The sequence below is a fragment of the Stylophora pistillata genome, chromosome 1, assembly GCF_964205215.1.
Source record: "Stylophora pistillata chromosome 1, jaStyPist1.2, whole genome shotgun sequence".
In the NCBI taxonomy this organism is placed as follows: Eukaryota; Metazoa; Cnidaria; class Anthozoa; order Scleractinia; family Pocilloporidae; genus Stylophora; species Stylophora pistillata.
The window spans coordinates 19,070,986-19,096,418 of NC_142519.1; the positions used below are offsets into that span (position 1 = coordinate 19,070,986).

A 25,433-nucleotide genomic window follows, 5' to 3' on the forward strand; every position below is an offset into this window, starting at 1 on the left:
ATACACAGGGTACACAGGGTACACAGGGTACACAGGGTACACAGGGTACACATGGGTACACATGGGTACACAGGGTACACAGGGTACACAGGGTACACAGGATACACAGGGTACACAGGGTACACACGGGTACACAGGGTACACATGGGTACACAGGGTACACAGGATACACAGGGTACACAGGGTACACATGGGTACACAGTGTACAAATGGGTACACATGGGTACACATGGGTACACAGAGCACACACGGGTACACACGGGTACACAGGGTACACACGGGTACACATGGTACACAGGGTACACATGGGTACACAGAGTACACAGGGTACACAGGGTACGCAGGGTACACAGGGTACACAGGATACACAGGGTACACAGGGTATACAGGATACACAGGGTACACAGGGTACACATGGGTACACATGGGTACACAGGGTACACAGGGTACACAGGATACACAGGGTGCACAGGGTACACATGGGTACACATGGGTACACACGGGTACACAGGGTACACATGGGTACACAGGGAACACAGGGTACACATGGGTACATATGGGTACACAGGGTACACACGGGTACACAGGGTACACAAGGTACACAGGGTACACACGGGTACACAGGGTACACAGAGTACACACGGGTACACGGGGTACACATGGGTACACAGGGTACGCATGGGTACACGGGGTACACATGGGTACACAGGGTACACTGGGTACACAGGGTACACACGGGTACACAGGGTACACACGGGTACACACGGGTACACAGGGTACACAGGGTACACACGGGTACACACGGGTACACAGGGTACACATGGGTACACATGGGTACACAGAGTACACAGGGTACACACGGGTACACACGGGTACACACGGGTAACATGGGAGTCTATACGGAGACTGGGTAACAGGGAGTCTATATGGAGACTGCCATGACTTACTTGCCGTCCCCTGTGCAGAGCCAGCTTTGCTTTCAAAGCTTGGCTTGAAATCCTCTACTGAGCATGTCACACGCGTGACAAGCACGTGAAACGCATTCCTCACGCCGGTCCACTTAGTACATCAGGAGTTGTTCCAAGAAATACCCCATAAGGCTGCGGCAGTTACATTTTGCATGAGCTCTGCCTAGATCGTGAGTTTTAAAATCACCTGGAAAACTGATGATGGACTGAAAAATTGCCTTTTGATCCATCTCAACCACGCTCAGATGCGTGACAGGCTAGCTACACAGCACCTAGCTTAAGCACTTTTGATGCAATTTTATTCAGAGTCTTCATACCATGTCACTTTTAACTAGTTTTATTGTAAGACTCTTTCAACGTTGGTTGTACCGTCCTCAACAGCCTTACGAAAATATAATTTATTCATGTCGTGTTTAGGCCGCCAGCACCCTTCTGTGGAAAGTCACGCAACACATCATTGCGCAAAGACCATTATTTTGTTATTAGTATAAAGATTTTTTCTTAGAGAGAAAAATTGCATTGTGCTTTCGTTTTCTTTGGTTTCCTCAACTTAATCCTAGCAAAGAATAAAATGTTATCGTGGCTTCTTTTTCTATCCGTCCGAAAAGCAGTTTCAGTGCCTCCCCTCGAAGTTAGAGAAGAATAATTATCATAAAGGAGTGTTTTTCCCTGACTGGACATCTAAACATCACATTGATCACCAATATTCTTTCCCACAGCTTGTTATCCTATGCAGTATTTTCTTACCAGACCTATTGAATAAGGTGATTTTAAGGAAAGTAAGACGTATTGCTTAACAACATGGCAATTTAAAGGCATGAGGGATAAAATCTTTGAGATAACACTTCTCCTTTAGTAAAAAGGAAAGAAATATCTTTCCATTTCGGCGGACAGAAGGCTGAAATATCTCAGAGAAAGCTCCATTTTTTCCCCTTTTGTCGTTAAGTCACGGCGAAGTCCCGTTAAACCCTTCTTCCGCTTAGACTGACACTCCTTTCGCAAGGGTATTTATTATGTACGGGTTTCTTAGTCGTTTCACCAGGATTCACAGCGATTGGATTATTCTTAAAATGTATCGTATTTCCTTTTATTTTATTCGCTTTCGTTTAATTTATTCAGTTTTAATCACGGCTAAGTCTTAGTCTCGCTCTTAAGAATTTACCTTCGACTGTTAACTGTACGGAGCCGCCTGCAGTTCATGTGATACACAGCCTCCAGATTTTTCCCGGTTTCAAGGTTCGCCAGAAACCCACGGAACATCCACAACGCGGCATTATCGCATTATGTTTTGCCAAGTGGCAAAAATTTGGTTTTGTTTAGATATTGCTTAAATTTAAAAACAAACGTTATAGTGACAGTAATAGTGATCAATTTTACATTTTCCGTTGTTTTAAGCCGACTAGCAAACTTACCTGAATAGTCTAAAGCGTCTTTGAACGGAGCTCATGGTGCAACTTGCAGTCGCTCCTTCTTACAAAGAGTAATACGTTGTATCCAAAATGCCCTTTGTTCCACAGTTCACTGATAATACATGAGATGTGATACACTATATGTTTATGAAGTTTTCGAAACAAATCCCCCATAGAAGCACACAAAAAAATGGTGAGGGGAATAAAGGACATCTGGTTTGGAAACTGGATAAAAACAGAGAACAAACCTATTACATGTAATACCATGTGTCGAATGCGTTTCCAGATAATTAGAGCGTGACAGCAGCCTTAAGAGACTGAGACGAGATCACATCGTCTTACTGACGATGTGATCGTCTTACTGACGATGTGATCGTCTTACTGACGATGTGATCGTCTTACTGACGATGTGATCGTCTTACTGATGATTTTCTAACTTGAAAATCCTTAGACCTTTTAATAACCAATGAATAATAAAAAAAGTCATCTATAAATAACCATGTCGTTTTCATTCTCTCGAAAGGATCTCAGTCCATTGTTCATAATTGGTTGTGCTTTTCACATGACAAGAGTTTGTTTTTTCTGATTCTCTGGGAATTTTTTTTTTCCATCGTAATCACAATCTCTCCTTAAAAAGTTGGTTTACTATGCTTTAAAAAGAGTTGGAAGGAGTTTAACTTTTCACTCGTTTTAAAATTTGAAAAATTTCTTTAGAGTCTTTCCGTAGAACACCTACACAGCATGAGCGCTCGCTAAGGTGCAAAGCAGCCCGAATTGTTGGCAACAGCTGAAGGTAGTCATTGAGGTTGCGTCGAAGGTATTGAGTCGACAATAGAAAGGTCACAAGTTCTATTATTAGTAGAACGCGTATTTCTTAAAGCGAATGCTTCATATATGTCTGCACATACAGAGGAACTTAGGTCGATAACAAGGCACTATGTTACTTGCATATTTATTTCTCGTCGGTAACTATGATAACTGTTTGGATTAAAGTGTGGAATTACATTAATGTTTTTTCTAATTCAGTTTTTCTTTATTCATTCATTCCTTCAACTGTTTGTTTTATTTTCTACCTATTCTTGACCTATGTGCAAGTCTTGTGATTTTAGGGTCTTCCATATTGTTCGAGCAGGTATCTCTCTTTGTTGAGGGTTTGAAAAGATCGAGGAAGGGGAGGGGGATTCTGATCCCTTTTCAAGCATGAAAGTTAGAAAAATTCATGCATCTCGTTTACTTTAAACACATTTTCACGCTTCACGAATTTTTTGCCTTTCTAAAAAATTAACGCGTCGCGTATATATCACGTACAAAGCCTTTGCCACCCTCTTTGTTATGTGACCCTAATTTTATCACAGGACGCAGTTTGTTACAGTCTAACTGCTGAAAGATTAACTTACTTGGCTCAGCTTAAACTGTTTCAAGACACTATAAATTATAAAGAAAAGCAAACATGAAACTAGAATACATAACTTCTAATATTAAAGAATACATAAGTTCTAATATTAAAGAATACATAACTTCTAATATTTCTTAAATATGAAAGTGTAGTTTGATCGTCCGAGTGAGGGTAATTCCTAAGAGGGCAATTCATAAGAGGGTAATCCTAAGAGGGTAATCCTGAGAAGGACTGTTGTCGGTTGTAGTGACTGACGTTTCGACAACCTGTCCGGGAGTCATCATCAGAGTCAAGTGAATAGTTTTTGTCAGTAGAATGTTCTTAGTCTAGTTCGTGTAAAATGATTGGTCAGTGAATGAGTCGTTTGTATGGAGCTTCATACAAACGACTCATTCACGACATTAACAGTACAAACGAACCCAACAGAACGACCTAACTTTACCGACGGATAGAAACAGACCGATCACGACCGACTTACGCCACTTGAGTCTTACAGCCAATAACATCACTGCAAAACTGATCAATCATTTTACCACCGACAACAGTCCTTCTCAGGACTACACTCACCAGGACGATCACACTACACTTCCACATGTTATCCCCGGGTTCAAACCATTTACTGCATGTCTTAAATATTACCTAAATTCACTGTGCTGTAATGGTAATGGCAATTTATTTAAAGTAAATTACACGAGGAGTGGTAATAACATCACGGAAAAACTGACCAATCATTTTACCACCGACAACAGTTGCTGTGGCGGTTAATTTATTACCGTCTCCTGCATCTATTAATTAGTTAGGATATATCAACAAAGTTGAAATGGTAAATTAGCCACCATAATGATTACAAAAGCTGACGTTTCGAGCGTTAGCCCTTCGTTGGAGCGAAGGGCTAACGCTCGAAACGTCAGCTTTTGTAATCATTACGGTGGCCAATTTACCATTTCAACTTTGTTGATATATCCAAATTATTTCGTTACTCCCACCGACGCAGCCCCAAACAGTTTCTTTCGAAAATATCAGCCTTTATTAATTAGTTAATTTGGTTAAGCAGGGGACGTTAAAGAACCCACTCACGAGATTTCTGTGATGTGGTCTGTCCTGTTTACTGGGAATTGGGGGGGGAGGGGGCATCTTCAATTAAGTTTCCTTCGATTGTTTGTAAACTGCTGATGCAGTCCGGTCATGCAAAGTCCCCCGAAAAGTGTTGTGATGCGCATTTGATCATATCCACATGTTAATTTGCGTAATATAAATATTAAAATATTATTATTATTATTATTATTATTATTGTTATTTACTACATCAGAAATTATATTCCACAATAATTAATGTCATTTGATGCACTAAATAAATTAAGGTATAGACGTAGATATACAATGAGATCAAGAAAAGGCTCAGATGCTTCAATGACCAGACATTCCTAATTTTCCGAAACTCTCTGTTCTAAATTTCCCGGCGTTTATCGATATTTATTCAACCTGGGACTAACAATCTAGAGGCAGAAAGTGCTGGATTAACGTTCCAATAATCGATGGCTCCAATTTAAACTATCAAAAAGATTTTTCCTTACATTAATGAACTTTTCATCTTTATCTAGTTAATAATCATTTTAAACTTCGAACTTTCGAGTACTTGCGCGCTATTTTTGTTCCTACACTTTGCTCGCCTTCCTCTTCTCACCCTTTCCCTCGTCCGAAATGTTCCAGGAGCATTGTAATATTTGCTTGAAGTCTTAAAAACACTTACTACATTTTTCTTCTTTCGGGGGGGGGGAGGGGCGATAAAAGTTTTGAAGTCCTTTGTAGTTGGTTAGAACGATACTAGTCTTAATTCACTTAATTGAAAGAATGATGAGTTGCAGGGAACTAGCCCATTTTTTCCAGTCACGTGAGGAAGACCTGTTTTAGTTTGTAGTAGCACAGACTGTATGATTACACTTAGGCTTAGGCTCTTTTTTTTATAGCTTGAGATGAAAAGCAAAATAAGATAAAATTATTCTCTAGGAGCCAAATAAAGATTAAAACTACTGCAAAATTGAGAGTTCTAGACGATATTGATGTATTATTAGATAACCGAGGCGGGCTGTACATCGTTGGCTACTGCTGTGAATTTGTAAGATGAAGTCGGCATCTGGCTGTTCTCTCGTATGGAAAAATTGTCCACAACACTTTCCTCGACGCTTCTCGGAGTGTTTTCCTCCTAAATTAAGCAACAAACTCAGTGAGAACCATGCTTGTATGCATCTATTCTAGTTTTATTTGGTAATAGCTGCCGAATCCTACAGATCACAGATTATATCTTTATGAAGACGAAGTGTCATAGTGACATTCAACCCAGATATAGGCAGTAATTCAAATGAGGGCCTTACAGGTACTGATTCGTATTTGTTTTATATTGAGATGAACGTTTAAAAGCAATTGACTGAATCAAAAGACGATGGAGCGAACTATACTGGCAGAAACTGAAATATTTCAGCTGACCGAGGTCGAATTATTCACTTATTCAGTTAGTATTTCAAAGCTTTGGTTGACTCGAGCGGGTAAATTTCCAAACACATTACAAATAGGTATCTCACGAGTTTCATCAATTTCTATTGATAATAGTGGACTAGATTTTCAAGCAAAAATATTTTTACGCAGATACCGATCGTAACTTAAGGCATCAAAGGGACCCTTTATCCAGCTCTGCGATTTTGACGCTCAACCAACCTTCAACTTCATACAACTATAGATTTTTGCCTGACCAGCGGCAGGGTGTAATTCTGACTCTCAACGAACAGTAAAGATATAATACTCACATTAGAGGGCGAAATGTTCAACTTCTGCATTATCAGGTCGATCTTGTCCTCAACTAAAATATAAAAAAAAAAAATTACTTTAGAGCATAAAGCATTACGTGAAGAAAGATAATCGCAGTTAAGCACACAACTAATCGATAAAGCCTCAAAAACGTAAGCAATAATTAATTTATTTTTTCTCTGACGAAAAAAAAAATAGGAGTGTTCAAACCTGAATTTTTTAGTGCATCATTTTATCAGTTTGCGATGTTTCTGGGACGAGTTTTCATTTTTTGATAAATACTTAAGTTCTACGATTTAAAGGAATTGTTTTCATGTATTCTGTTCATCTAATTAAGGGCACAACAGACTCAAGTAATAATCGGCTCCTAATGATAGCTTTGTTGGTTAAAAGCACCAGGTCACAGTGTTAACTATCACTGGATGATCATGGGTTTGAGCTCCATTCAAGCCGACTGTGGCCTAAAATAAAAGTGCGCATAGTCCATTTAAACAGATGTGGCCTAATATAAAAGTGTTGTCATGCGTATAGTCCATTTGAACAGATGTGGCCTAACATAAAAGTGTTCTCATGCGCATAGTCCATTTCAACAGGTGTGGCCTAACATAAAAGTGTTGTCATGCGCATAGTCCATTTCAACAGGTGTGGCCTAACATAAAAGTGTTGTCATGCGCATAGTCCATTTCAACAGGTGCGGTAAGATTGCTCTCTGTCTCCCCTAAGGAGATGCACGTGATTTTATTTCTATTTGTATCAAAAAGGAGCAAACTAATAACTGCAACCTTTGAGTTCTGATATAAACGTTGTCCAAACCAAGACAATAACGTAAGAGTAACAAAGTCCTACCTGACAATGGAAACTTTCCACCATATTTGTCGAGATACCGTTTAGTAAGGAGTGGAAACAGACGCTCTCGATAAAAACCCTTGTATTGTTCTCGACGGTCATTCGCATCCTGTCATGTTAAAAAATATCTGGTGATTGACTTGAAAGTTGGATTTATCTAACCTCCTCCTCTATCAGTTTTTTTTTTTTTTAATTGTAGATGCAGAGGGTCGTATAGAACTCAATCTCAAACTCATCATCTTCTTTTTACAAGTATGAGTGGCTCACGAATTGATTAAAAGACAAAATCTTGACAATGTTGGCTCTGTTTGAAGAGTTTTACCTACCTTTTCACCAGGATCATTATACAGACGAGTGTAAAGGAGTGCTACCGGAACAGATAGCAGGTTGAATGGTACCACGATAGAATGAAGATTCCTGTACTGGTTTTCCACAACAGCGCGTGAAAATCTCCACTCGACTTCCGCATTGTTCTACAGGCGAGAAAGACAACTGACGTCATTTAAGATCCCGGCCTGTTATTTTTTGAGAATCATGTATGTATTCATAAACTGTAACAACTTATAGTCACTTGAATTTATTCGGCTTAGCCACGTGTAAGCGGAGCAAGAAAAAAGTGAAATACTGATACATAAGTAATAGTATAAATCAAAGTTATAGTATTACTTATGTATCAGTATTGTTTATATTATACTATTACTTATGTATTTATGACAAACTGTGTTTCTACCTACACAACCCGAAAACCAGTCTTAAGAATTATTATTATTATATTTTTTATGCGGGATCAAAGGATGCGATCCCGAAATTGCAAGACGGGTCCATCGATTGGCCAATCAGAACATCGGATTTGCTTTCTGGGCCTAAGAAATCAGTCACCTACCAGATGTGAATCAATACGTGTTTTCATCGAGCTCGGAGAAAGTTTACTAAAGCATTTAACCCTATCTGCTCTAGAAAACAGGCGACTCTGGTTGCGGAAACTTCGAGGCCTCGATACTCATTCAAAATATTCCATGATTTTCGTTTTCAGTAGCATTTTAGATAATAAAACTGATAATAGTTCAAATAAGTCCTTAACCTACGGTAAAATAATTAAACTTAAAATCTCTTAAAAATCTAAGCTTTCACCCATCCCCGGCATCATCATCACACTTACTTACTTTACATTTGCATTGAAGCCTTACGCGGAATATTTTTCTTATTCATGCTGTGAATCGGCGAAAGCTTAATTTTTCAAGAGAATTTTATATCAATTTCACAGTAGTTTAAAGCCTCATGTGAACTTTTGTCAAAAAGGAGCTTTGTACTGGTAGCGAGTCACGATTTCAAGTGATATCGAGTTACTCAACTCACCGTAATATGGTCATATGTCTTGGATAGTAAGGCCACAAGCATGTTGATCAGCATGATAACGGTCAAAATAAGGAAAATCAAGTATAGACCTCTGGTGACTAAGAAGGCAGGAGTGTCAACGGTGGTCAAAGTCTTTAAATCAGTTAGACCAAACACAGACCATATAAGAAGTCCTGATATGCTGTACAGGCTGAAAAATTGAAAGTACCATTCCGTTCTGATCGATATATCACACTTTACACACTTTACACACTTTATTTTTCTTTTTCTTACAAAATAATTTAGATTATGTTGACCCGCAGATAGCAAATTTGCTATTCGAGGCGGGTCAATCATCAACAAACATTATTTACAATATATAAAGAAAATTAAAAACTAAATAATTAGATATTGTTAAATTATAAAAAGAAGCATAGCTGGCAAATACATCAATAGTTGTTCAATAAAGTATAGAAGCAAATACATTAGTACTGAAAGCAATCGGATCAATTTGTTTTAATTATGCGGTCCTTAAGTTTAGAGGAGATCTTTTCAACATCAAGATAAGAATCTTCATTATCTAGTATCTGAAATAAAGACGTTTTAATTTGTTTATTAAAGGAATGTTTTGATAACGTTTTGAATTCTTTCGGTATCTTATTCCAAATTTTGACACCAACACGCGAGAAAGCCTTTTTTTGTAGGTTAAGTCTAGAGTACTTTGTACTAAAGAGCTGCGATTTGGATGATCGAGTATTGTAGGTATGAATATGAGATGTTTTAGTAAATAGTTTCAAAATATTAATGGGAGCCCTCTGGTTGTGCACGTCAAACATAAGTTTACTTACGGCTTCATAATATAGGAACGTAACAGGCAGAATTTTTGCTTTGGCAAATAAAGGGATGGCATGCTCTCTTCGATCGGTGAAATAGATTAAGCGCAAAACTCGCTTTTGAAGAACTAAAATCTTGTTTAAATAAGCATTTGACGCATTGCCCCAGGCAAGGAGTCCATAAGTTATATAAGGTAGAATTAATGAATTGTAAATATTTACAAGGATAGTAGAGGGAACGAAGTACCTCAGCTTTGCAATCATCCCTATTGTTTTACTTATTTTTACGATAACAGAGTCAACATGGTTTTTCCATGACAAATTTTGATCAATTAAAACGCCTAGATATTTGATATAACTTTTTTGCTCTAAACTAACTCTTCGGTTTGTCTCACAATCTAAAATACCTATTTGTGGAGAAAAATGCATTTTTTTCTGATGAGGACGAAAAATTAAGAAATTTGATTTTTTTGTATTCAATGTCAACCTATTTGTAGTTAACCAGTCATGTACGTTATTCAACTCTACATTAACCGTTTGCTCGATCGCCTTAAGATTCTTATCAGCATAAAGTATATTAGTATCATCCGCAAAGAGATAAAATTTTAGTTTATCAGAACAAAGGTGAATGTCATTTATGTAAAGTAAAAATAGAAGAGGTCCAAGGACTGATCCCTGGGGGACACCACAGGGGGAGATAAGTTTTGTTGATAAATGCTCTCCAATCTGAATTGTTTGTGTTCTATTTTTTAAATATGATTGAAACCAGTCATTTATCAATCCACGGAAACCGTAAAAGTTCAATTTATCGAGTAATATTTCATGATTGACCGTATCAAATGCCTTTTTCAGGTCAATAAAGACACCGCATGAGAAGTACCGTTTATCCATATTACGTAGTATATCTTCGACAATATCAAGTACTGCATGCTCTGTGGAATGTGACTTGCGAAAGCCATACTGTGAGGAGTACAATAGGTTGTTTTTGTCAATAAATTCCTTCATCCGGAAGTACAAAAGTTTTTCAAAAATCCTATTAAAATTAGACAAAAGAGATATTGGTCGATAGTTTGAAGGGTCGGTCTCGTCGTCACTTTTATATATTGGCGTTATTTTAGAAATCTTAAGTTTTGAAGGATAGACACCAAGGATAACAGATAAATTGAAAATATAAGAAAGAACTGGAGATATGATATTGCAAGAAGATTTAAGCAGTTGTGTAGGGCGGGAGTATAAGCCACAGGATTTATTATTTGGTAGGGATAATATTTCCTGTTTAACTTCTTCTGGTGTAATGGGTTTGAAAAAGAAGGAAGAATCAGGTGATTTCAATTTACCAAGATAACTCATATAGTTATCTTTCTTTGGCAATTTACTTGCTAGTAAATTACCAACATTTGCAAAATGCTTATATATTGAATGGACGAAGGCATAACTTACAAATTTCAGTCCAATGACGAAGAAAATCATAGCATCACTTTGCATGTCGTCGAGTATTAAACTTTTCTAACAAGATGCACTGGCTCTTCCAGTAAATCGTAATTTGCAAATATTTGTAAACGTTATTATACTAGATTCATAGAATCTAAGTGGGTCTATCATGACCGGGTTCGATTCCTGCTTGATTAGATAGAATTGAGTTTGTCGAATGAAATACCTAGACAATTCTACGAAAAAAATATGATCATTCGGCAGGGACCTCGAAACAAATAATGTAGCTTATAATCACGTGCCTTTATTAATCTCTTATTCCTTTTTATCAAGGATTCAGCAGAAACCTTCGCACAAGACGCATGTAGAAGTGGACCTAATTTATAGCTTTTTCTCAAAGGGTTAAAAATCTTCATTAATCAGTAACACCTGTTCCTGTGATATTCGCAAGGGTAATTCGTTCAGCAATCAGGAACTTCAATTCTTAAGTTATTGATCATTCTCTTAATCCCTACGACAAAATAGATGCTATTCAATCTTATAGGTTGAAAGGTTAAGGAAATGAAATGACCTACCAATCTAATGTCCCTGCTTGTTCACAATACCTAGATGAGAACAAAATGAGAGCCAAGTTTTTAGCGCAGATAGAGTGGACAGTGAAGGAAGAACATTTATAACATAACCATAGTAAAGTGCGTGCTCTGATTGGTCAATTTAGCGTCCCCCATTTGCCCATGGGTGTACGCTGGTGACGTGAGCAAATGCAAAGACTATTTTTCCGCTCGCGCTTGTTTTTTCTGGTCACGTAAGATTTGTTAAATAAAAGGGAACTCTTTAGCTACAATGTATCAATGTTATGTTATAAAACAAACGGTAAACACCACAGCGTACACTATTGAGTTATGGATGCACGCGGGAGGTTTGCTAAGCACTCAAGAAGCTAGAGTCGCTCTCGGCTATCGCCTCGAGCGACTCTTACGCTTCTTTCGTGCTTACCAACCTCCCGCGTGCATCCATAACTCAATGGTGTACGCTGTGGTGTTTACCATTTGTTAATTATTAAACAAAGAAAATTGATAATCGACGATTACTTTGTATGATCAGACTGATGATAGCCGAACTCGTGATACAATGAAGGGCTTATCCAAAGGCATTGGCTGGAGAAATGCTTAACATTGTCTGAAAAAACTTCTCTCAAGAGTTATTTCTCAAGATGATAACACAGAGTAATTCTATTGGAGATGAAAATTGAAGTTGGAGGATGGATTGCTCACAAGTCAATTTAAGGTTATAGGGTGGTGGGTTATGCACTTATTTAATAGTTGTATCTGCTCTTGGTTATTGTAGAAAAGAAATTTCGATCGGATGAATAAAATTACAGTACTGATGTTACCTACAGGGGAATTTTCCCAGTTGCAAAAGGAAAAATCACTAAGGAAAAATCACTAAGGAAAAATCACTAAGGAAAAATCACTAAGGAAAAATCACTAAGGAAAAATCACTAAACTTACGGTTTTGAGTTGGTCGCACCATTGGTATAATTCGCGCCGTGACCCAATGTGGATAGCTCTGCTTTAGAAACCTTTGTTATGGCCAACGAAAATGCGGCCACCACAAAGGCAAACTGCATAAGTATGGTGAGTAGGTCAAGAACCATCCGAAATAAAGCCAACTGCAACGGACCGACAAATGAGTTAACCTCTAGGATACTGGAGAAGCGCAACACCAGAAACATAGTATTTACGCCGTAGAGGATGTTAGCAGATTCTAGCAATTTATTATCATAAGGATCGCCCCCACGGAGAATAGTCCCAATGCGTATCAAGACAATCAGGATGTAGGTGAAGAGGGTCAGGACATCCACGTAATTCCACATATCCCTGAAAGGTAAAAATAGTAAAGGTTTCTTCGTTCAGAAATTTGAATTATCATTTCGCTCTAATGGTAATGCGGGAGGAAACTGGTCGAAAGCCTCAAAAGCTTAGGAAAATTTCTCTTCAAGCCACATCTGGTGATCACTAAAATCCCATTGTGGAAAAACGCGAACGGTTCTAATCACCTTTGGCTGTTAGTTTGTCTCACCATACACAGTAAACTTCGAGAGCAAGCTACTAGACTTCTCTGAAGTCTTGTTCATTTAATTTTACAAAGTATCCGAGCCTACAACACTTTTGTCAACAAAAAATCATGCATACGCGTGGTCGGCCGAATTGAAGTCCAAAGAAAAGGTACACTACATATTCTCAAATCTATTACAAGCGAAATGTCTTACTTGAAATATTTCTGTTGCGACCGCCTGTACTGCTGATATTCACTCAGGATCATGCCACAAAAGAAAACAAAAATGAAGTACTCTGCATATGTTAGTTTGACAGTAGAATCTGAAGTGCAAACTATGCAGTGAAATGCTATGAATACCGTTTGGGTTAGCTTGTCTTTTATAAACAAGACAAAAGGAGAAGTCAGATAATTCAGGTAAGTATCTGTTGAAAAAAAAAATCAGGAGACCAATCAATAAATGTAGCGATCATTGATTTATTCACTCACTCGTTTAATCTATCAATCAATCATTTGATCTTTGACTCGATCACTTCATCAACCTATCCCTCCCTTAAGTTGGCAAGTGAGCAAGCGAGGGAACCAAACAGTCAACCAGCTTTTCTGTATCATCCAGCTTTTTAACTGGATAACCATCTCGAATTTACCCGGCCATTGGGTCACAGAAAGACAGAACATGCTTCTTCGAGAACATTTCACGAAAATTAAGCCATTTAGCTGACCAGCTATACCCTGTGCATGCTCCTTAATAAAAAAAATCTTTTCTATCCTTTTGACGTACCTATGATACTCGATCTTGATCTTTTCACACTTGTTTGTGATGCTTCATTATGTTCTTGAACACTGTTCTGTGACCTCAAACGCCTCTACAAAATGATGAGAATAATATCCTTTCATAAAAGATAAAATAAATCAGTCGTCAAACACAGTATACGATAAAGCTCAGAAAAAAAAGTATCACAAACGATTTTACATGATTTTCACCTTTTTCTGGTCCTGGTAGAAAGCATATCCAATGATTGGGAGCAGAAATGGAGTAAATATCGTGTCTATTACTATCAGTAGGTACAAAAGAGGTCGAAACTTTCCACGAGGCTTTAAGACCTTAGGTATTCCAAGATTCCATCTCATTTGCAGTCTCTTGTACAAAATAGGATGTGTAACAAACTATAAAAGAACTCAAATCTGTTATTGATAATTAGAGTCAGAATTCAAAAACGAAGATGATAAATGAAATCAAAAGGCGAGATTGGATAAGATTTGTTAATTAGCTAAGCAGATAAAACCTAGTTCCAACTCAGCATGCATCACCAATATTACTTTAGTCTGGTATAAGAAAGGGCTGTTTAAGATTGTATTTAAGTAGTACCATGGTTTTCAAAAGCAACTCCTTGGCATAATGAAAGAAGTTCAATCCGCAGGCAATCACGATCGAATCGAGAAACTCTCGATGCGACATCCCCAAGAAATGTGACATATCACAAGTAGCCAGTGATATCTTCGTTTTTTGTTGTTGTTACTTTTTAAAAACAAGATACTTACTTTCTTTTGAGAAAATTCAATTGCTTTATCCGTCATGCCACTGAGCATCGAGGCACAGCGATCAGCTTTCTCCGGTACATCCCGCATTGCAAGCTGCTCAACACCATTAACCTGATCGATGAGCTGAACAGCGAATTCTTCTGTCTGGTCGGCAAGATTGTTTAGGGTCTCGGTATTCTCTACGTTCGATTTTGCCAAAAGCCGCAGTTTACTGTTGATCTGAGGAACGAGATATTTATAATCAATCAAATAAACTCGAGAATAGAGTATTTTAAACTTTCTCACTATTTTCGAAGCACCCTGTTTTGACAGGGAAAGACACTGCTTTGGGTCAGGGTGTGCTGCTTTGTTATCTGATTAAAATGTAGTTATTTCGAGTTGTTCAGCATGATCTTACCTCACAAGGAGAATAAAGAAAAAAAGATCTTTGCAGGGGAAATGATGGTGTATTCAAAAGCACGAGAGTGTGTATTAAGGTCTCAAAATGTATAGCAACGGTCACTTGTTTTACAGGAAGACCCCAAAAAGTGTTTTGAAATGAAAGTAACCCGGTTCCCTCGTAGAGCTTTTCTCTGACTCAAGTTAAAAACCAAATTTCATGTTGATATCGGTCAATGCCATATCGTCGTTCCGGGGGAACATACGTGGAAACCTGCCAAACTGAAACTAAAACTTAATCATAATTTCGTCTCAATAAAACTACTGTACCTTAAAAGCTGTCAATATAGGGTCATCGCAATCGCACAAATTTTTAGCAGTAACGATTCTCTTGATGTCGTCGACACTCCATTGCTCGCCACCTTTATACTTTGCCAATTTCTCTAGCTCATTTTCTCCTGTGGAAAACGAGTTTTATTCAATTTACCAATAAGACGGACGACTGAGGAGAAAACCTTGCGTCTCTTGCTGATAAGTTCATTCTGAAGTTTAAAATATTCAGAAGAAGGATGTACCTTCTCTGTTAAAAGCCACTATTATTACGTCCTAGACGAGAGCTTGAATCCGTGATCTTGCTAAGCAACCAACTGAACCAATACAGTTATAGAATTAGCGCTTTTCTCCTCTAGGAAATCAATTTTGCTCGATTTACCGACGATTACTCGAGGAAGAAAACTTTACTTCAGTATTACGTGTCTCTTCAGATGATGTATTCTGAAGTGAGGATGAAAGATAAAAAGCGAGTAGGTATGTGGGACAGAGCTGAATAATGAAATAATGAGGTTGTTCTGTAAAAGAAAAGCGGCGAGGAAAACAACGCCTCGAAGCAACAGAATAGGAAATCAGCCATGCGAACGACTCAAAATCCGTGTTTCCGCGGCAAAAGCTGGCGCATTCGTATACGTTATTCAGCTCTGACTGTATGTGGTATCTCTTTTCAAAGTTACTGAGCTAATATCTCATGCCCAAGTAAAAAGTTTGAACTTGCGAACTCAAGGCCTAAACCAACATAGTAAAATCAGCGGATATAAAATTAATAAGTACAATCAGAAAACATCCTGCAGAACAAAATGTGACAGTGGCTGTGACGATAATAACAACAAAAATAAAGTAGCAACTACACTGTACATCATTAACAAGGGCAGAAAACAATTTAAGAGTTAGCCTTTTCCTCGACTGTGGCAGAAAAAAACAGAGAGCTCTGACTGAAAAATAAGGCGACAAAAAATAAAATATCACATGGAAAACATGACAAAAATATGCGAAGCGGTTGCAAAGTGCAACAAACCTTCAGAAAGTGTTGATTTCCGCGACTTCTTCATCTCAAATCCTTCCGCGCGATCACCTTAAACACACCAAAGATCCTCGTAGTAATAAATAATAATCGGGTGGAAATAATGTTATTGTGGCATGGTCACCTTGATACTACTCTGTGCTTAAAGTTATCTGAAGTTAAATACTGTTAATAAAGGTTAATTGATTCCTCCCTGCTTCTGACGCCTCTATTAGATGGGCTGAATACTTAGAGGTTTCCCCGGAATCGTGAACAGTTTTCGATCCTGCAATTTTAGAGGAGGTTCCTCGCGCCCTTTTTCTTTCTGCTCTTCTTACCAACTTTAATTTAACCGATTCTCACTAAGTATGACTACATTAGGTCTTCAGTCAAGTTAATTCACTTCGATAGTTAAAGGCCTTCAGATGTATTTTTAACAAGAGTGAGGTTATTACCTTTTCCCTTGTCATCCCCTCCTGGTTTGCTGTACCGTCGAATAATAATAATAATAATAATAATAATAATAATAATAATATAGATCAATTTCTATTGCGCATTTCCATGTAAATGCTCTAATGCGCTTTACAACACTGTGCGGGGGACTTTTCCAGACTGCCGGCGGCAGTTTACAATTAATAAAGGAGAAATTTTTACAGATGCCCCCTCCCCCCCTTCCCAGTAAACAGGCCAGACCACATCACAGTAATCTCGTGATGTGGGTTCTTTAACGTCCCTTGCCGAAATTAACTAATTGATAGGTGCAGGAGACGGGACCTCCGGCTTTACGTTCTATCCGAGAAGACGAAGCAATGTGAGTGAAGCGTCTTGCTTAAGGACACAACGTCAAGCCCCAGCCAGGACTTGAACCCGAGCCATCTGACCTAGAGTCCAGCGCACTGACCACTGGACTACTCACGCCTCACAAAATCCAAGTATTCCGCTGCTTGTCGAACCAGTCTTAATCTTTGCATCTTTTAGATCTATGTATTAAGAGCAGTCTGGTCATCCCTGAAGAATTCATGACTTTTTCAGGGGCGTAGCGTAAGATTTTGAAGGTGTACGCATAGCGCGGAAATTCGGAGCGCCGAAGGTGCCCCAAACTAGGGGTGTCTGGGGGCATGTTCCCCCAGGAAATTTTAAAATTTATAATCTCGAAAATGCCATTTCCAACTATTTCCACGGAACTTTTTTTTATAAAGAAATGCGACGGAAAATGCAGTAGTTGGTTGTTTATTTTACCCATCTCTAGAGTTTTAAAGCTAAAAGGGTGTTGGCTTCCTAAGTCTAGGAAGCCAACTAACGTTTCTTGTTGTGTATGAATTAATGAAAAGGTACTGGAAAAACAAACACACACGCCAGTATAATTCGAAATGTAAAAATCGGTCCTATTTTATGGTAACTAACGAATTGAATGCTATAAGGGAATTAAAAAAAATTTTTGCGAGATTTCAGCTGTACGCATAGGCGTACATGTGTATATGGACGCTACTCCCCTGTCTTTAATTCTTTTTCCTGTAGGACTTTTCATTTTTCTTGCGAGCTGGCTTATAGAGACATTTTAAGAATGGCTGCCTGTAAGGATCGAGAATCGTCCGTCAGCGACCATTTTGGCGAATTGCTCATATTTTGCTCAACGATACCCTTTGGTAAACTGTTTTCAAAAATCAAGTTTAAAAGTTCCGACGAGTGTTCATTTTTCAGAAATTTGCGAAAATTTGAAAACGCTGTTTAAGTGCGGTTTTTCCGCCTGGCAAATTGCCCAAAATTCACTGCAAAACCCAAGCTCCGTTGAAGGCTTAAAATGAACTCAGTTAACACCAAACCTCACACGTTTTAAGAAAAAGTCTTCCCATTCATTTGTGTTATGTTAATTTTTCCGTACACAGCTATATTGTGATTTTTTTTTTTTGTCCCTTAAGCAACACCCTCAAAAAGTGCTGTACATGGGGCGAAAAGTAGGTAAAATTTAACGCGATAAAAGTATACCTGGTACATAATTTTTTAAATTTTTAACTAGATATTCGTAATAAAATGTCATTATTCAATACCTGAGTAAAATTTGAGGCTTTGAATCGGAACGCTTCCTTTGTGTCCTGAGCGAGCAAAGACATATGTTGTGTAAACAAACGCTAATCTAATTATTCCCTGCCAAGTAGAAAAAGGTTTTGAAATCAACTTTAAGTTTGGAAATTTTTAGCTATTATGCCACAAGATATTAGGTGAAAGGGAAATCATGCATTCAGAGTTGCGTGAGAGCAGAAAGAAAATAAAATCAGTGTCGAAAATGTACCTACGGTTGTTACATCGATCACTATTATGCAAATTATGACCTCAGCTGTAGGAAAACTATGATATCTCTTGCTCATTTTGTTGAACGACTCTTTTAACCATTTTAGTGAATTGCTCATATTTCGCCCAAAGAAACCTTTCAGTAAACCCTTATCAAAAGTCATGTTTTTACGTTCCAGCGATTCTTAACTTTTCATAAATTTACGAATATCTCAAAACGCGGTTTCAGGTTATCTGAGTTCAGGCTCCGCATGTCGCACAGTCAAAAATTAACTGCGAAAACCAAGCTCCGCTCAAGGCTTAAAATAAAATCAGTCAAACTTCACACGTTGTAAGGAAAGCTATTCTTATTCAATTCTGGTGAGTATATTTTTTCGGGCACATCGATTTTGGGATCTCTTAACCTTGAAAGAACATCCTTACAGACTACGCAAAATGGCGTTGAAAACAGGTGATATTTCGCGCGAAAAAAATGTAGCTGTTACCTGACACTTTGGATTTTTAACAATATATTCGTCAAAGAATGCTATTTCCACTCACTGTGCAATTTTTGATGCTCTGAATCGCATTGCTTCCTTTCGAAAATGTCAGAAGTGTTCGTGACCTGAGCGAGCAAAATTATGCAAAGTGTGTAAACAAATAACTAGGTAATTTAACCATATTGAGTTGTTAAATATCCAAATTAAATTCGGTCTCCGTTGTAGTGATTTATAGCTTGCAAAATGTAGAGAGACAGGTCAAAAATTTTGCAAGATGTTTGATAAGGTTCTCCAAAACATTTTTGGGCTGAAAAATCTGCAAGTGAAGTAGACATTACATTACCACCTTCTCACATTCAAGTAATGCAAAAGATACATTCGAAAGAAACTACTTAAGACTTGATTCCACACTGATAATCTAAATACTTTTTATCTTTTACAATGAGAACTCATTTTCTGTAAGTATAAATACAAAGAAAGGCGCCTTATGACCTTCAAAGTAATTTAATACAAGAGAACAGGTCTTATTCTCCTGGTAATTATTAATGTCACGCAACGTAACGTAATTGGAAACGTTTTGGGGGTGCTTGAACATACGCGCATTTAAAAAACCGCAACTGAAAGGACGACGTCGTTAAATTAGAGAAAGAAATCCCGCATTAAAACATGAGCGGATAGAAATGTAGGTTGGATACTCCCGCATCCGTCAGTTTGCATATTTCGGCTACCAGATGAGTAAACTTCATTACTTACGTGAAGACCAGAAAAGAAAAGTGAGGGTCCATATTGGCATGATTAAAAGAAAAACAAAACAAAACGCAACAACTTCTGATCCGGCCTGCGTGCATTTTTAAAAAATAAGATAACCACTAACTGACGATTAGGAACGATACGCCGTTCATTCGTTTCTTCCTCGCTTCCCTATTCTGCTAAACAAAAGAGAAAGTCAGCATCATGATGACTTTTGGTAAGTACATTTGCTAACAATTGCTGACAATCTCTTTCAGTAGAGCCAATTACGGGGCCTTTTTTACGAATGGGCTTTGATGGTATATTGCAAGATCTTCACACATGTGCTGCAACATAGGTAGCCTCAAGATTTTCAAAGAGTCCTTTAGCGCCATTTCACAAAGATCGTACTGATCGTAGATCAGGGGATGGTCAATCTTCCTTTCCCACAGTATACTGGGGTATACCGACGCACTATCCTTTGCCCTTTGTAGTAAATCTGAGATTGAAGTGTAAAAGTGTTATCGTGTGGTTATCAGACCTTGAGTGAAGTTTTTGTTTTTTTCAGTCTTTGGTATATTTATGACAGCCCATTTAGGGTCTCATGTGGTGCGTGTTTGCTGGGATCGGACGTCGGTTATGATAAATAGAAATAATTCGCATTGGTACACTGAAATGCTTGTACAGAAAGCTGTTCTCCCCCTACATTCTCAGGAATTATTGATCAATATATACATATTATCTCTATATATATATGAAAAACAACCATTGAATTGTTTAAGAGTCATTCAACAAACTGAGCAAGAGATATCATAGTTTTCCTACAGCTGAGGTCGTAATTTGCATAATGGTGATCGATGTAACAACCGTATGTACATTTTCGACACTGATTTTGTTTTCTTTCTGCTCTCACGGAACTCTGTTTGTATGATTTCCCTTTTACCTAATATCTTGTGGCATAACAGCTAAAAATTTCCAAACTTAAAGTTGATTTCAAAACCTTTTTCTACCTGGCAGGGAATAATTAGATTAGCGTTTGTTTACACAACATATGTCTTTGCTCGCTCAGGACACAAACATTTGTGGTATTTTCAAAAGGAAGCGTCCCGATTCAAAGCCTCAAATTTTACTCAGGTATTGAGTAATGACATTTTATTACGAATATCTAGTTAAAAATTTAAAAAATTATGTACCAGGTATACTTTTATCGCGTTAAATTTTACCTATTTCTCGCCCCATGTACAGCACTTTTTGAGGGTGTTGCTTAAGGGACAAAAAAAAAATCACAATATAGCTGTGTACGGAAAAATTAACATAACGCAAATAAATGGAAGACTTTTTCTTAAAACGTGTGAGGTTCGGTGTTAACTGAGTTCATTTTAAGCATTCAACGGAGCTTGGGTTTTGCAGTGAATTTTAGACAATTTGCCAGGCGGAAAACCGCACTTAAACCGCGTTTTCAAATTTTCGCAATTTTCTGAAAAATGAACTCTCGTCGGAACTTTTAAACTTGATTTTTGAAAACAGTTTACCAAAGGGTATCGTTGAGCAAAATATGAGCAATTCACCAAAATGGTCGCTGACGGACGATTCTCGATCCTTACAGGCAGCCATTCTTAAATCCTCAAACGGTTTCTCGCGTAACTTAACACCGCGTCACACAATGCGTGACGATTTCAATAAATAATCCTTTGCTTGTGCTCGAGAAGTGAACTTGGGACGCCTTTGTTGTGAGTAGAAATTTTCTAGTGTTGTGATTTTTTAACAATCAAGTGATCGAAGATGATGATTTTCATCCCTTTATACTTTCATGAACTTGAACCTAGCTTAGCTTGAGCATGAAGTATTGATATATTTTGAAAATACCTTTGTATTAAAAAATGTTAACAAAAGGCATGAACGTAACTTCTAAGGATGTCATCTTGTCACTGTTAATAACGATAATTGAACTAAGTGGAGTGCAATTTGGACTGAAATCATACGCGTGATTTCAAAATCGAACGAGCGCGCAGCGCAAGTTCGATTTGAAATCACAAGACTTTTTTTTGGTTATTATGATCAGACCAAAATTGCACGACACGAGCAATTACCACTTTATTACATCCATTTTGAAATCGCCCAAATACAGGACTTGGTCAATTCAAATATTTTATTGATGCAGTACTGAGCCATTTTTTAAATAAAAAGTGGAACCTGAAACGCTTTTACAACTTATTTTGTATGCAAGAGAGAAAGACTTTGACGTCACGTGTCAAAAACTCAGTAAAGCGTAAGTAATTAAAATGATGCGATTTAGAGCGAAAAATGGTGCGATTCGTGAATAAATCGCACCAATTAGAGCCGATCAGATTACAGGGACCATCAGTGATTTCAAAATGGAGCTACTAAAACGTGTTACGCGTCGTCGATTATCATTCATTTATTGATAGGAAATTGCTTGGTGAAAATTTCAAACTGTGCGATCCCAGCTAATCAAAGTTAGGACAAAATCACTTCAAAATATAATACATATTTCCAACAAGAAATTATGTCTAGGCCACTAGTGGCAAAAATCGCAAATCGGCCACTAGTGGGCAAAATTGCAAAAACGGCGACTAGTGGCCAAAACCGCAAATCGGCCACAAGTGGCCAAAATATCAAAACGGCCCCTAGTGGCTAAAATCGCAAATCGGCCACTAGTGGCCAAAATCGCAAAACGGCTACTAGTGGCCAAAATAGAGAAACGGCCACTAGTGGCCAAAATTGCAAAACGGCCACTAGTGGCCAAAATCGCAAATCGGCCACAAGTAGCCAAAAGTGCAAAACGGGTACTTGTCATCAAAATTGCATATCGGCCACTAGTGGCCAAAATTGAAAAACGACCACTAGCCGCTAAAATCGCAAAACGGCCATTGGTGGCTAAAATGGTAAATCGGCCACTAGTGGCTAAAATAGCTAAAACGGCCACTTGAGGCCAAAATTGTAAATCGGCCACTTGTGGCCAAAATCGCAAAACGGCCACTAGTGACCAAAATGGCAAATCGGCCACTAGTGGCCAAATCGCAAAACAGCTACGAGTGGCCAAAATCGCAAAGCAGCTACTAGTGGCCAAAATCCCAAAATGGCCACTAGGGGCCAAAATGGCAATACGACCACTAGTGGCCAAAATTGCAAAATGGCGACTAGTGACCAAAATCGCAAACCGACCACTAGTGGCCAAAATCGCGATTGGGCCACTAGTGGCAAACATTGCAAGTCACCCACTAATAGCTAAAATATGAAGTCGGTCACTAATGGCCAAAATCGTAAAACGGCCACAAGTGGCCAAAATTGCAAAACGGCCGCTAGTGGCCAAAATCGCAAAACGGCTTCTAGTAGCCAAAATTGTAAATCGGCCATTAGTGGCCAGAATCGCAAAACGGCCACTACTGGCAAAAATCGCCAATCGGCCATCAGTGGCCAAATTAGCAAAACAACCATTAGTGGACAAAATCGTGGTACGGCCATAAGTGGCATAAATGGCAAATCGGCCACTAGTGGCTAAAATCGCAAAACGGCCACTACTGGTCAAAATCGCAAGTCCGCCACTAGTGGCCAGAATCGCAAATCGGCCACAAGTGGCCAAAATCTTAAAACGGCCCCTAGTGGCTAAAATCGCAAATCGGCCGTTAGTGGCTAAAATAGAAAAACGGCCACTAGTGGCCAAAATCGCAAAACGGCCACTAGTGGCCAAAATTGCAAAACGGCCGCTAGTGGCCAAAATCGCAAATCGGCCACAAGTGGCCAAAATCTTAAAACGGCCCCTAGTGGCTAAAATCGCAAATCGGCCGTTAGTGGCTAAAATAGAAAAACGGCCACTAGTGGCCAAAATCGCAAAACGGCCACTAGTGGCCAAAATTGCAAAACGGCCGCTAGTGGCCAAAATCGCAAATCGGCCACAAGTGGCCAAAATCTTAAAACGGCCCCTAGTGGCTAAAATCGCAAATCGGCCGTTAGTGGCTAAAATAGAAAAACGGCCACTAGTGGCCAAAATCGCAAAACGGCCACTAGTGGCCAAAATTGCAAAACGGCCGCTAGTGGCCAAAATCGCAAATCGGCCACAAGTGGCCAAACTCTCAAAACGGCCCCTCGTGGCTAAAATCTTGTTTACTCAGGTTAAACCGTTAAAAACTAAATTTTCTGAACAGAATCATGCAAACTTGATCCATTCTGCTTTTTAACCCTAGGCGTTGGCCATTTTCCTTTAATCTACTCCAACCACAACATATCGTAAAACGCCTTCAAGAAGTAGTAACCTCCTAAATTATATAGTCTATAATTTTCTTACCTTATCTCAAGGATGAAATGTCTCCACAAGAGCACCTCTAAGAAATCTAGAGAAAACCGCTTTGCTATGCTCTTAAAACGTTTGCCAAAGTTTCTTTCCGCTTTCGAATGAGGAGCGAAAACAATTACCATATACTCACCCATGGTGTTTAAACAGATGTCTGCCTTTGAGAAATTATCACAAATGTCAAGTTGTATTAAGTGCCCCATTTGGCGCATTTATCTGTTTGATTTATTCATATCAGTTTATGTTACCTGGTATTTAATGATTCAAACCTTCTGGATCCTTGAGCATTTGGAGGATTCAGGAAATTTGACAACTGACGAAATGTACGAACTGACTTATCCTCTGACGTAACAATTCTCTATAAATGATAAATTTGAAAAAAAAAAGTAGTAAGGTATATTTTAATAAGAGGAATGACAATCGTAGTTTTTGTCAATGTTAATAATATGCGCCATATGATATCGTGTTTTTACCGCAGGTCTTTCACACGCACCTGCCTATAATAACTAAACCATAATACTTCGGCCATATCGATAATCAATGATTAGACTGTAATTTTGTGTTTAACAATAATTATGAGTAACAATACTCAACCGTGGAACCCTCATGAGTTGGTAATTTCATGTGAAATAGTTTCAATGCCATGTTTTGATGAAAGCATTTTCACTCCTATCGGAACAGTTTTCTCCTTTTTTTATTTTTTTTTTTGACCTAATATCTGAATTTAAGAAAATCTCCGTATAAACACGAACTGAATGAGTAATACATCTAGATCATAATGTATTTACATTCTGCTCACGTAAAAGATAGTGAAACCGCGTTTCATTACATTGTTATTGATCTAAGAAAAAGTTAATTTTGCTGGTCATAGAAAAAACGTGATCTCTGTCAAATAAAGATCCCTTGCTATCGGACATTACACTTAAATTTGTCATAAGGAGGCGGTGCATTCTTTGAAACAATTTATCTTTCGGGTGAAATGTCACTCATACTGCAGTGCTGTTGTTTCACGATATCTCCAAGCTACTTTTGATTTTATTGGAAGTTTGACATATTGCGTAATATAGTTTTTCTGACATATCCAGTTTATTCTTTATATCCCTTTGCAAAAGATTACTGTTTTGTTTTTGTTGATCAATTTTGTTTGCAAATAAAGGTCGACTTGTTTTGTTGGGAAACAGGTTAGATTTGTCGGTAAGCAGGTCAATGGACAAATGTATTATTGAACAAGCGTGAGGTGAAGATGGCTAGATATTGGCCGAGTTATTTTTTTGCGAACGAGCTAGATCAATAA

The 25,433-nt window shown here is 38.2% G+C and overlaps 1 protein-coding gene across 1 annotated transcript; it reads right to left on the reverse strand.

Annotated features, from left to right (window-relative positions):
* Nucleotides 1-3,315: 3,315 nt before the first annotated feature.
* LOC148741545 (transient receptor potential-gamma protein-like) lies at nt 3,316-24,277 on the reverse strand. Its single transcript, XM_088742087.1, has 14 exons — nt 24,134-24,277; nt 16,346-16,402; nt 15,328-15,455; nt 14,620-14,838; nt 14,062-14,244; nt 13,859-13,943; nt 13,292-13,502; nt 12,531-12,899; nt 11,595-11,624; nt 8,777-8,966; nt 7,747-7,893; nt 7,421-7,529; nt 6,574-6,626; nt 3,316-5,975 (listed from the first exon to the last, which is right to left on the reverse strand). Exons 2-14 carry the CDS (start codon nt 16,377-16,379, stop codon nt 5,841-5,843), a joined length of 1,893 nt encoding a protein of 630 aa, XP_088598213.1. The 5' UTR covers nt 16,380-16,402; nt 24,134-24,277; the 3' UTR covers nt 3,316-5,840.
* Nucleotides 24,278-25,433: the final 1,156 nt, after the last annotated feature.

Excerpts from the sequence above, each read along its gene's own strand:
- LOC148741545 (XM_088742087.1), bottom strand. The coding sequence starts at position 16,379 with ATGAAGAAGTCGCGGAAATCAACACTTTCTGAAG. Across the intron at positions 12,900-13,291 it reads TCGCAACAGAAATATTTCAA|GGATATGTGGAATTACGTGG; the intron begins GTAAGACATTTC and ends TTTACCTTTCAG. Across the intron at positions 7,530-7,746 it reads ATAATGATCCTGGTGAAAAG|GATGCGAATGACCGTCGAGA; the intron begins GTAGGTAAAACT and ends TTAACATGACAG.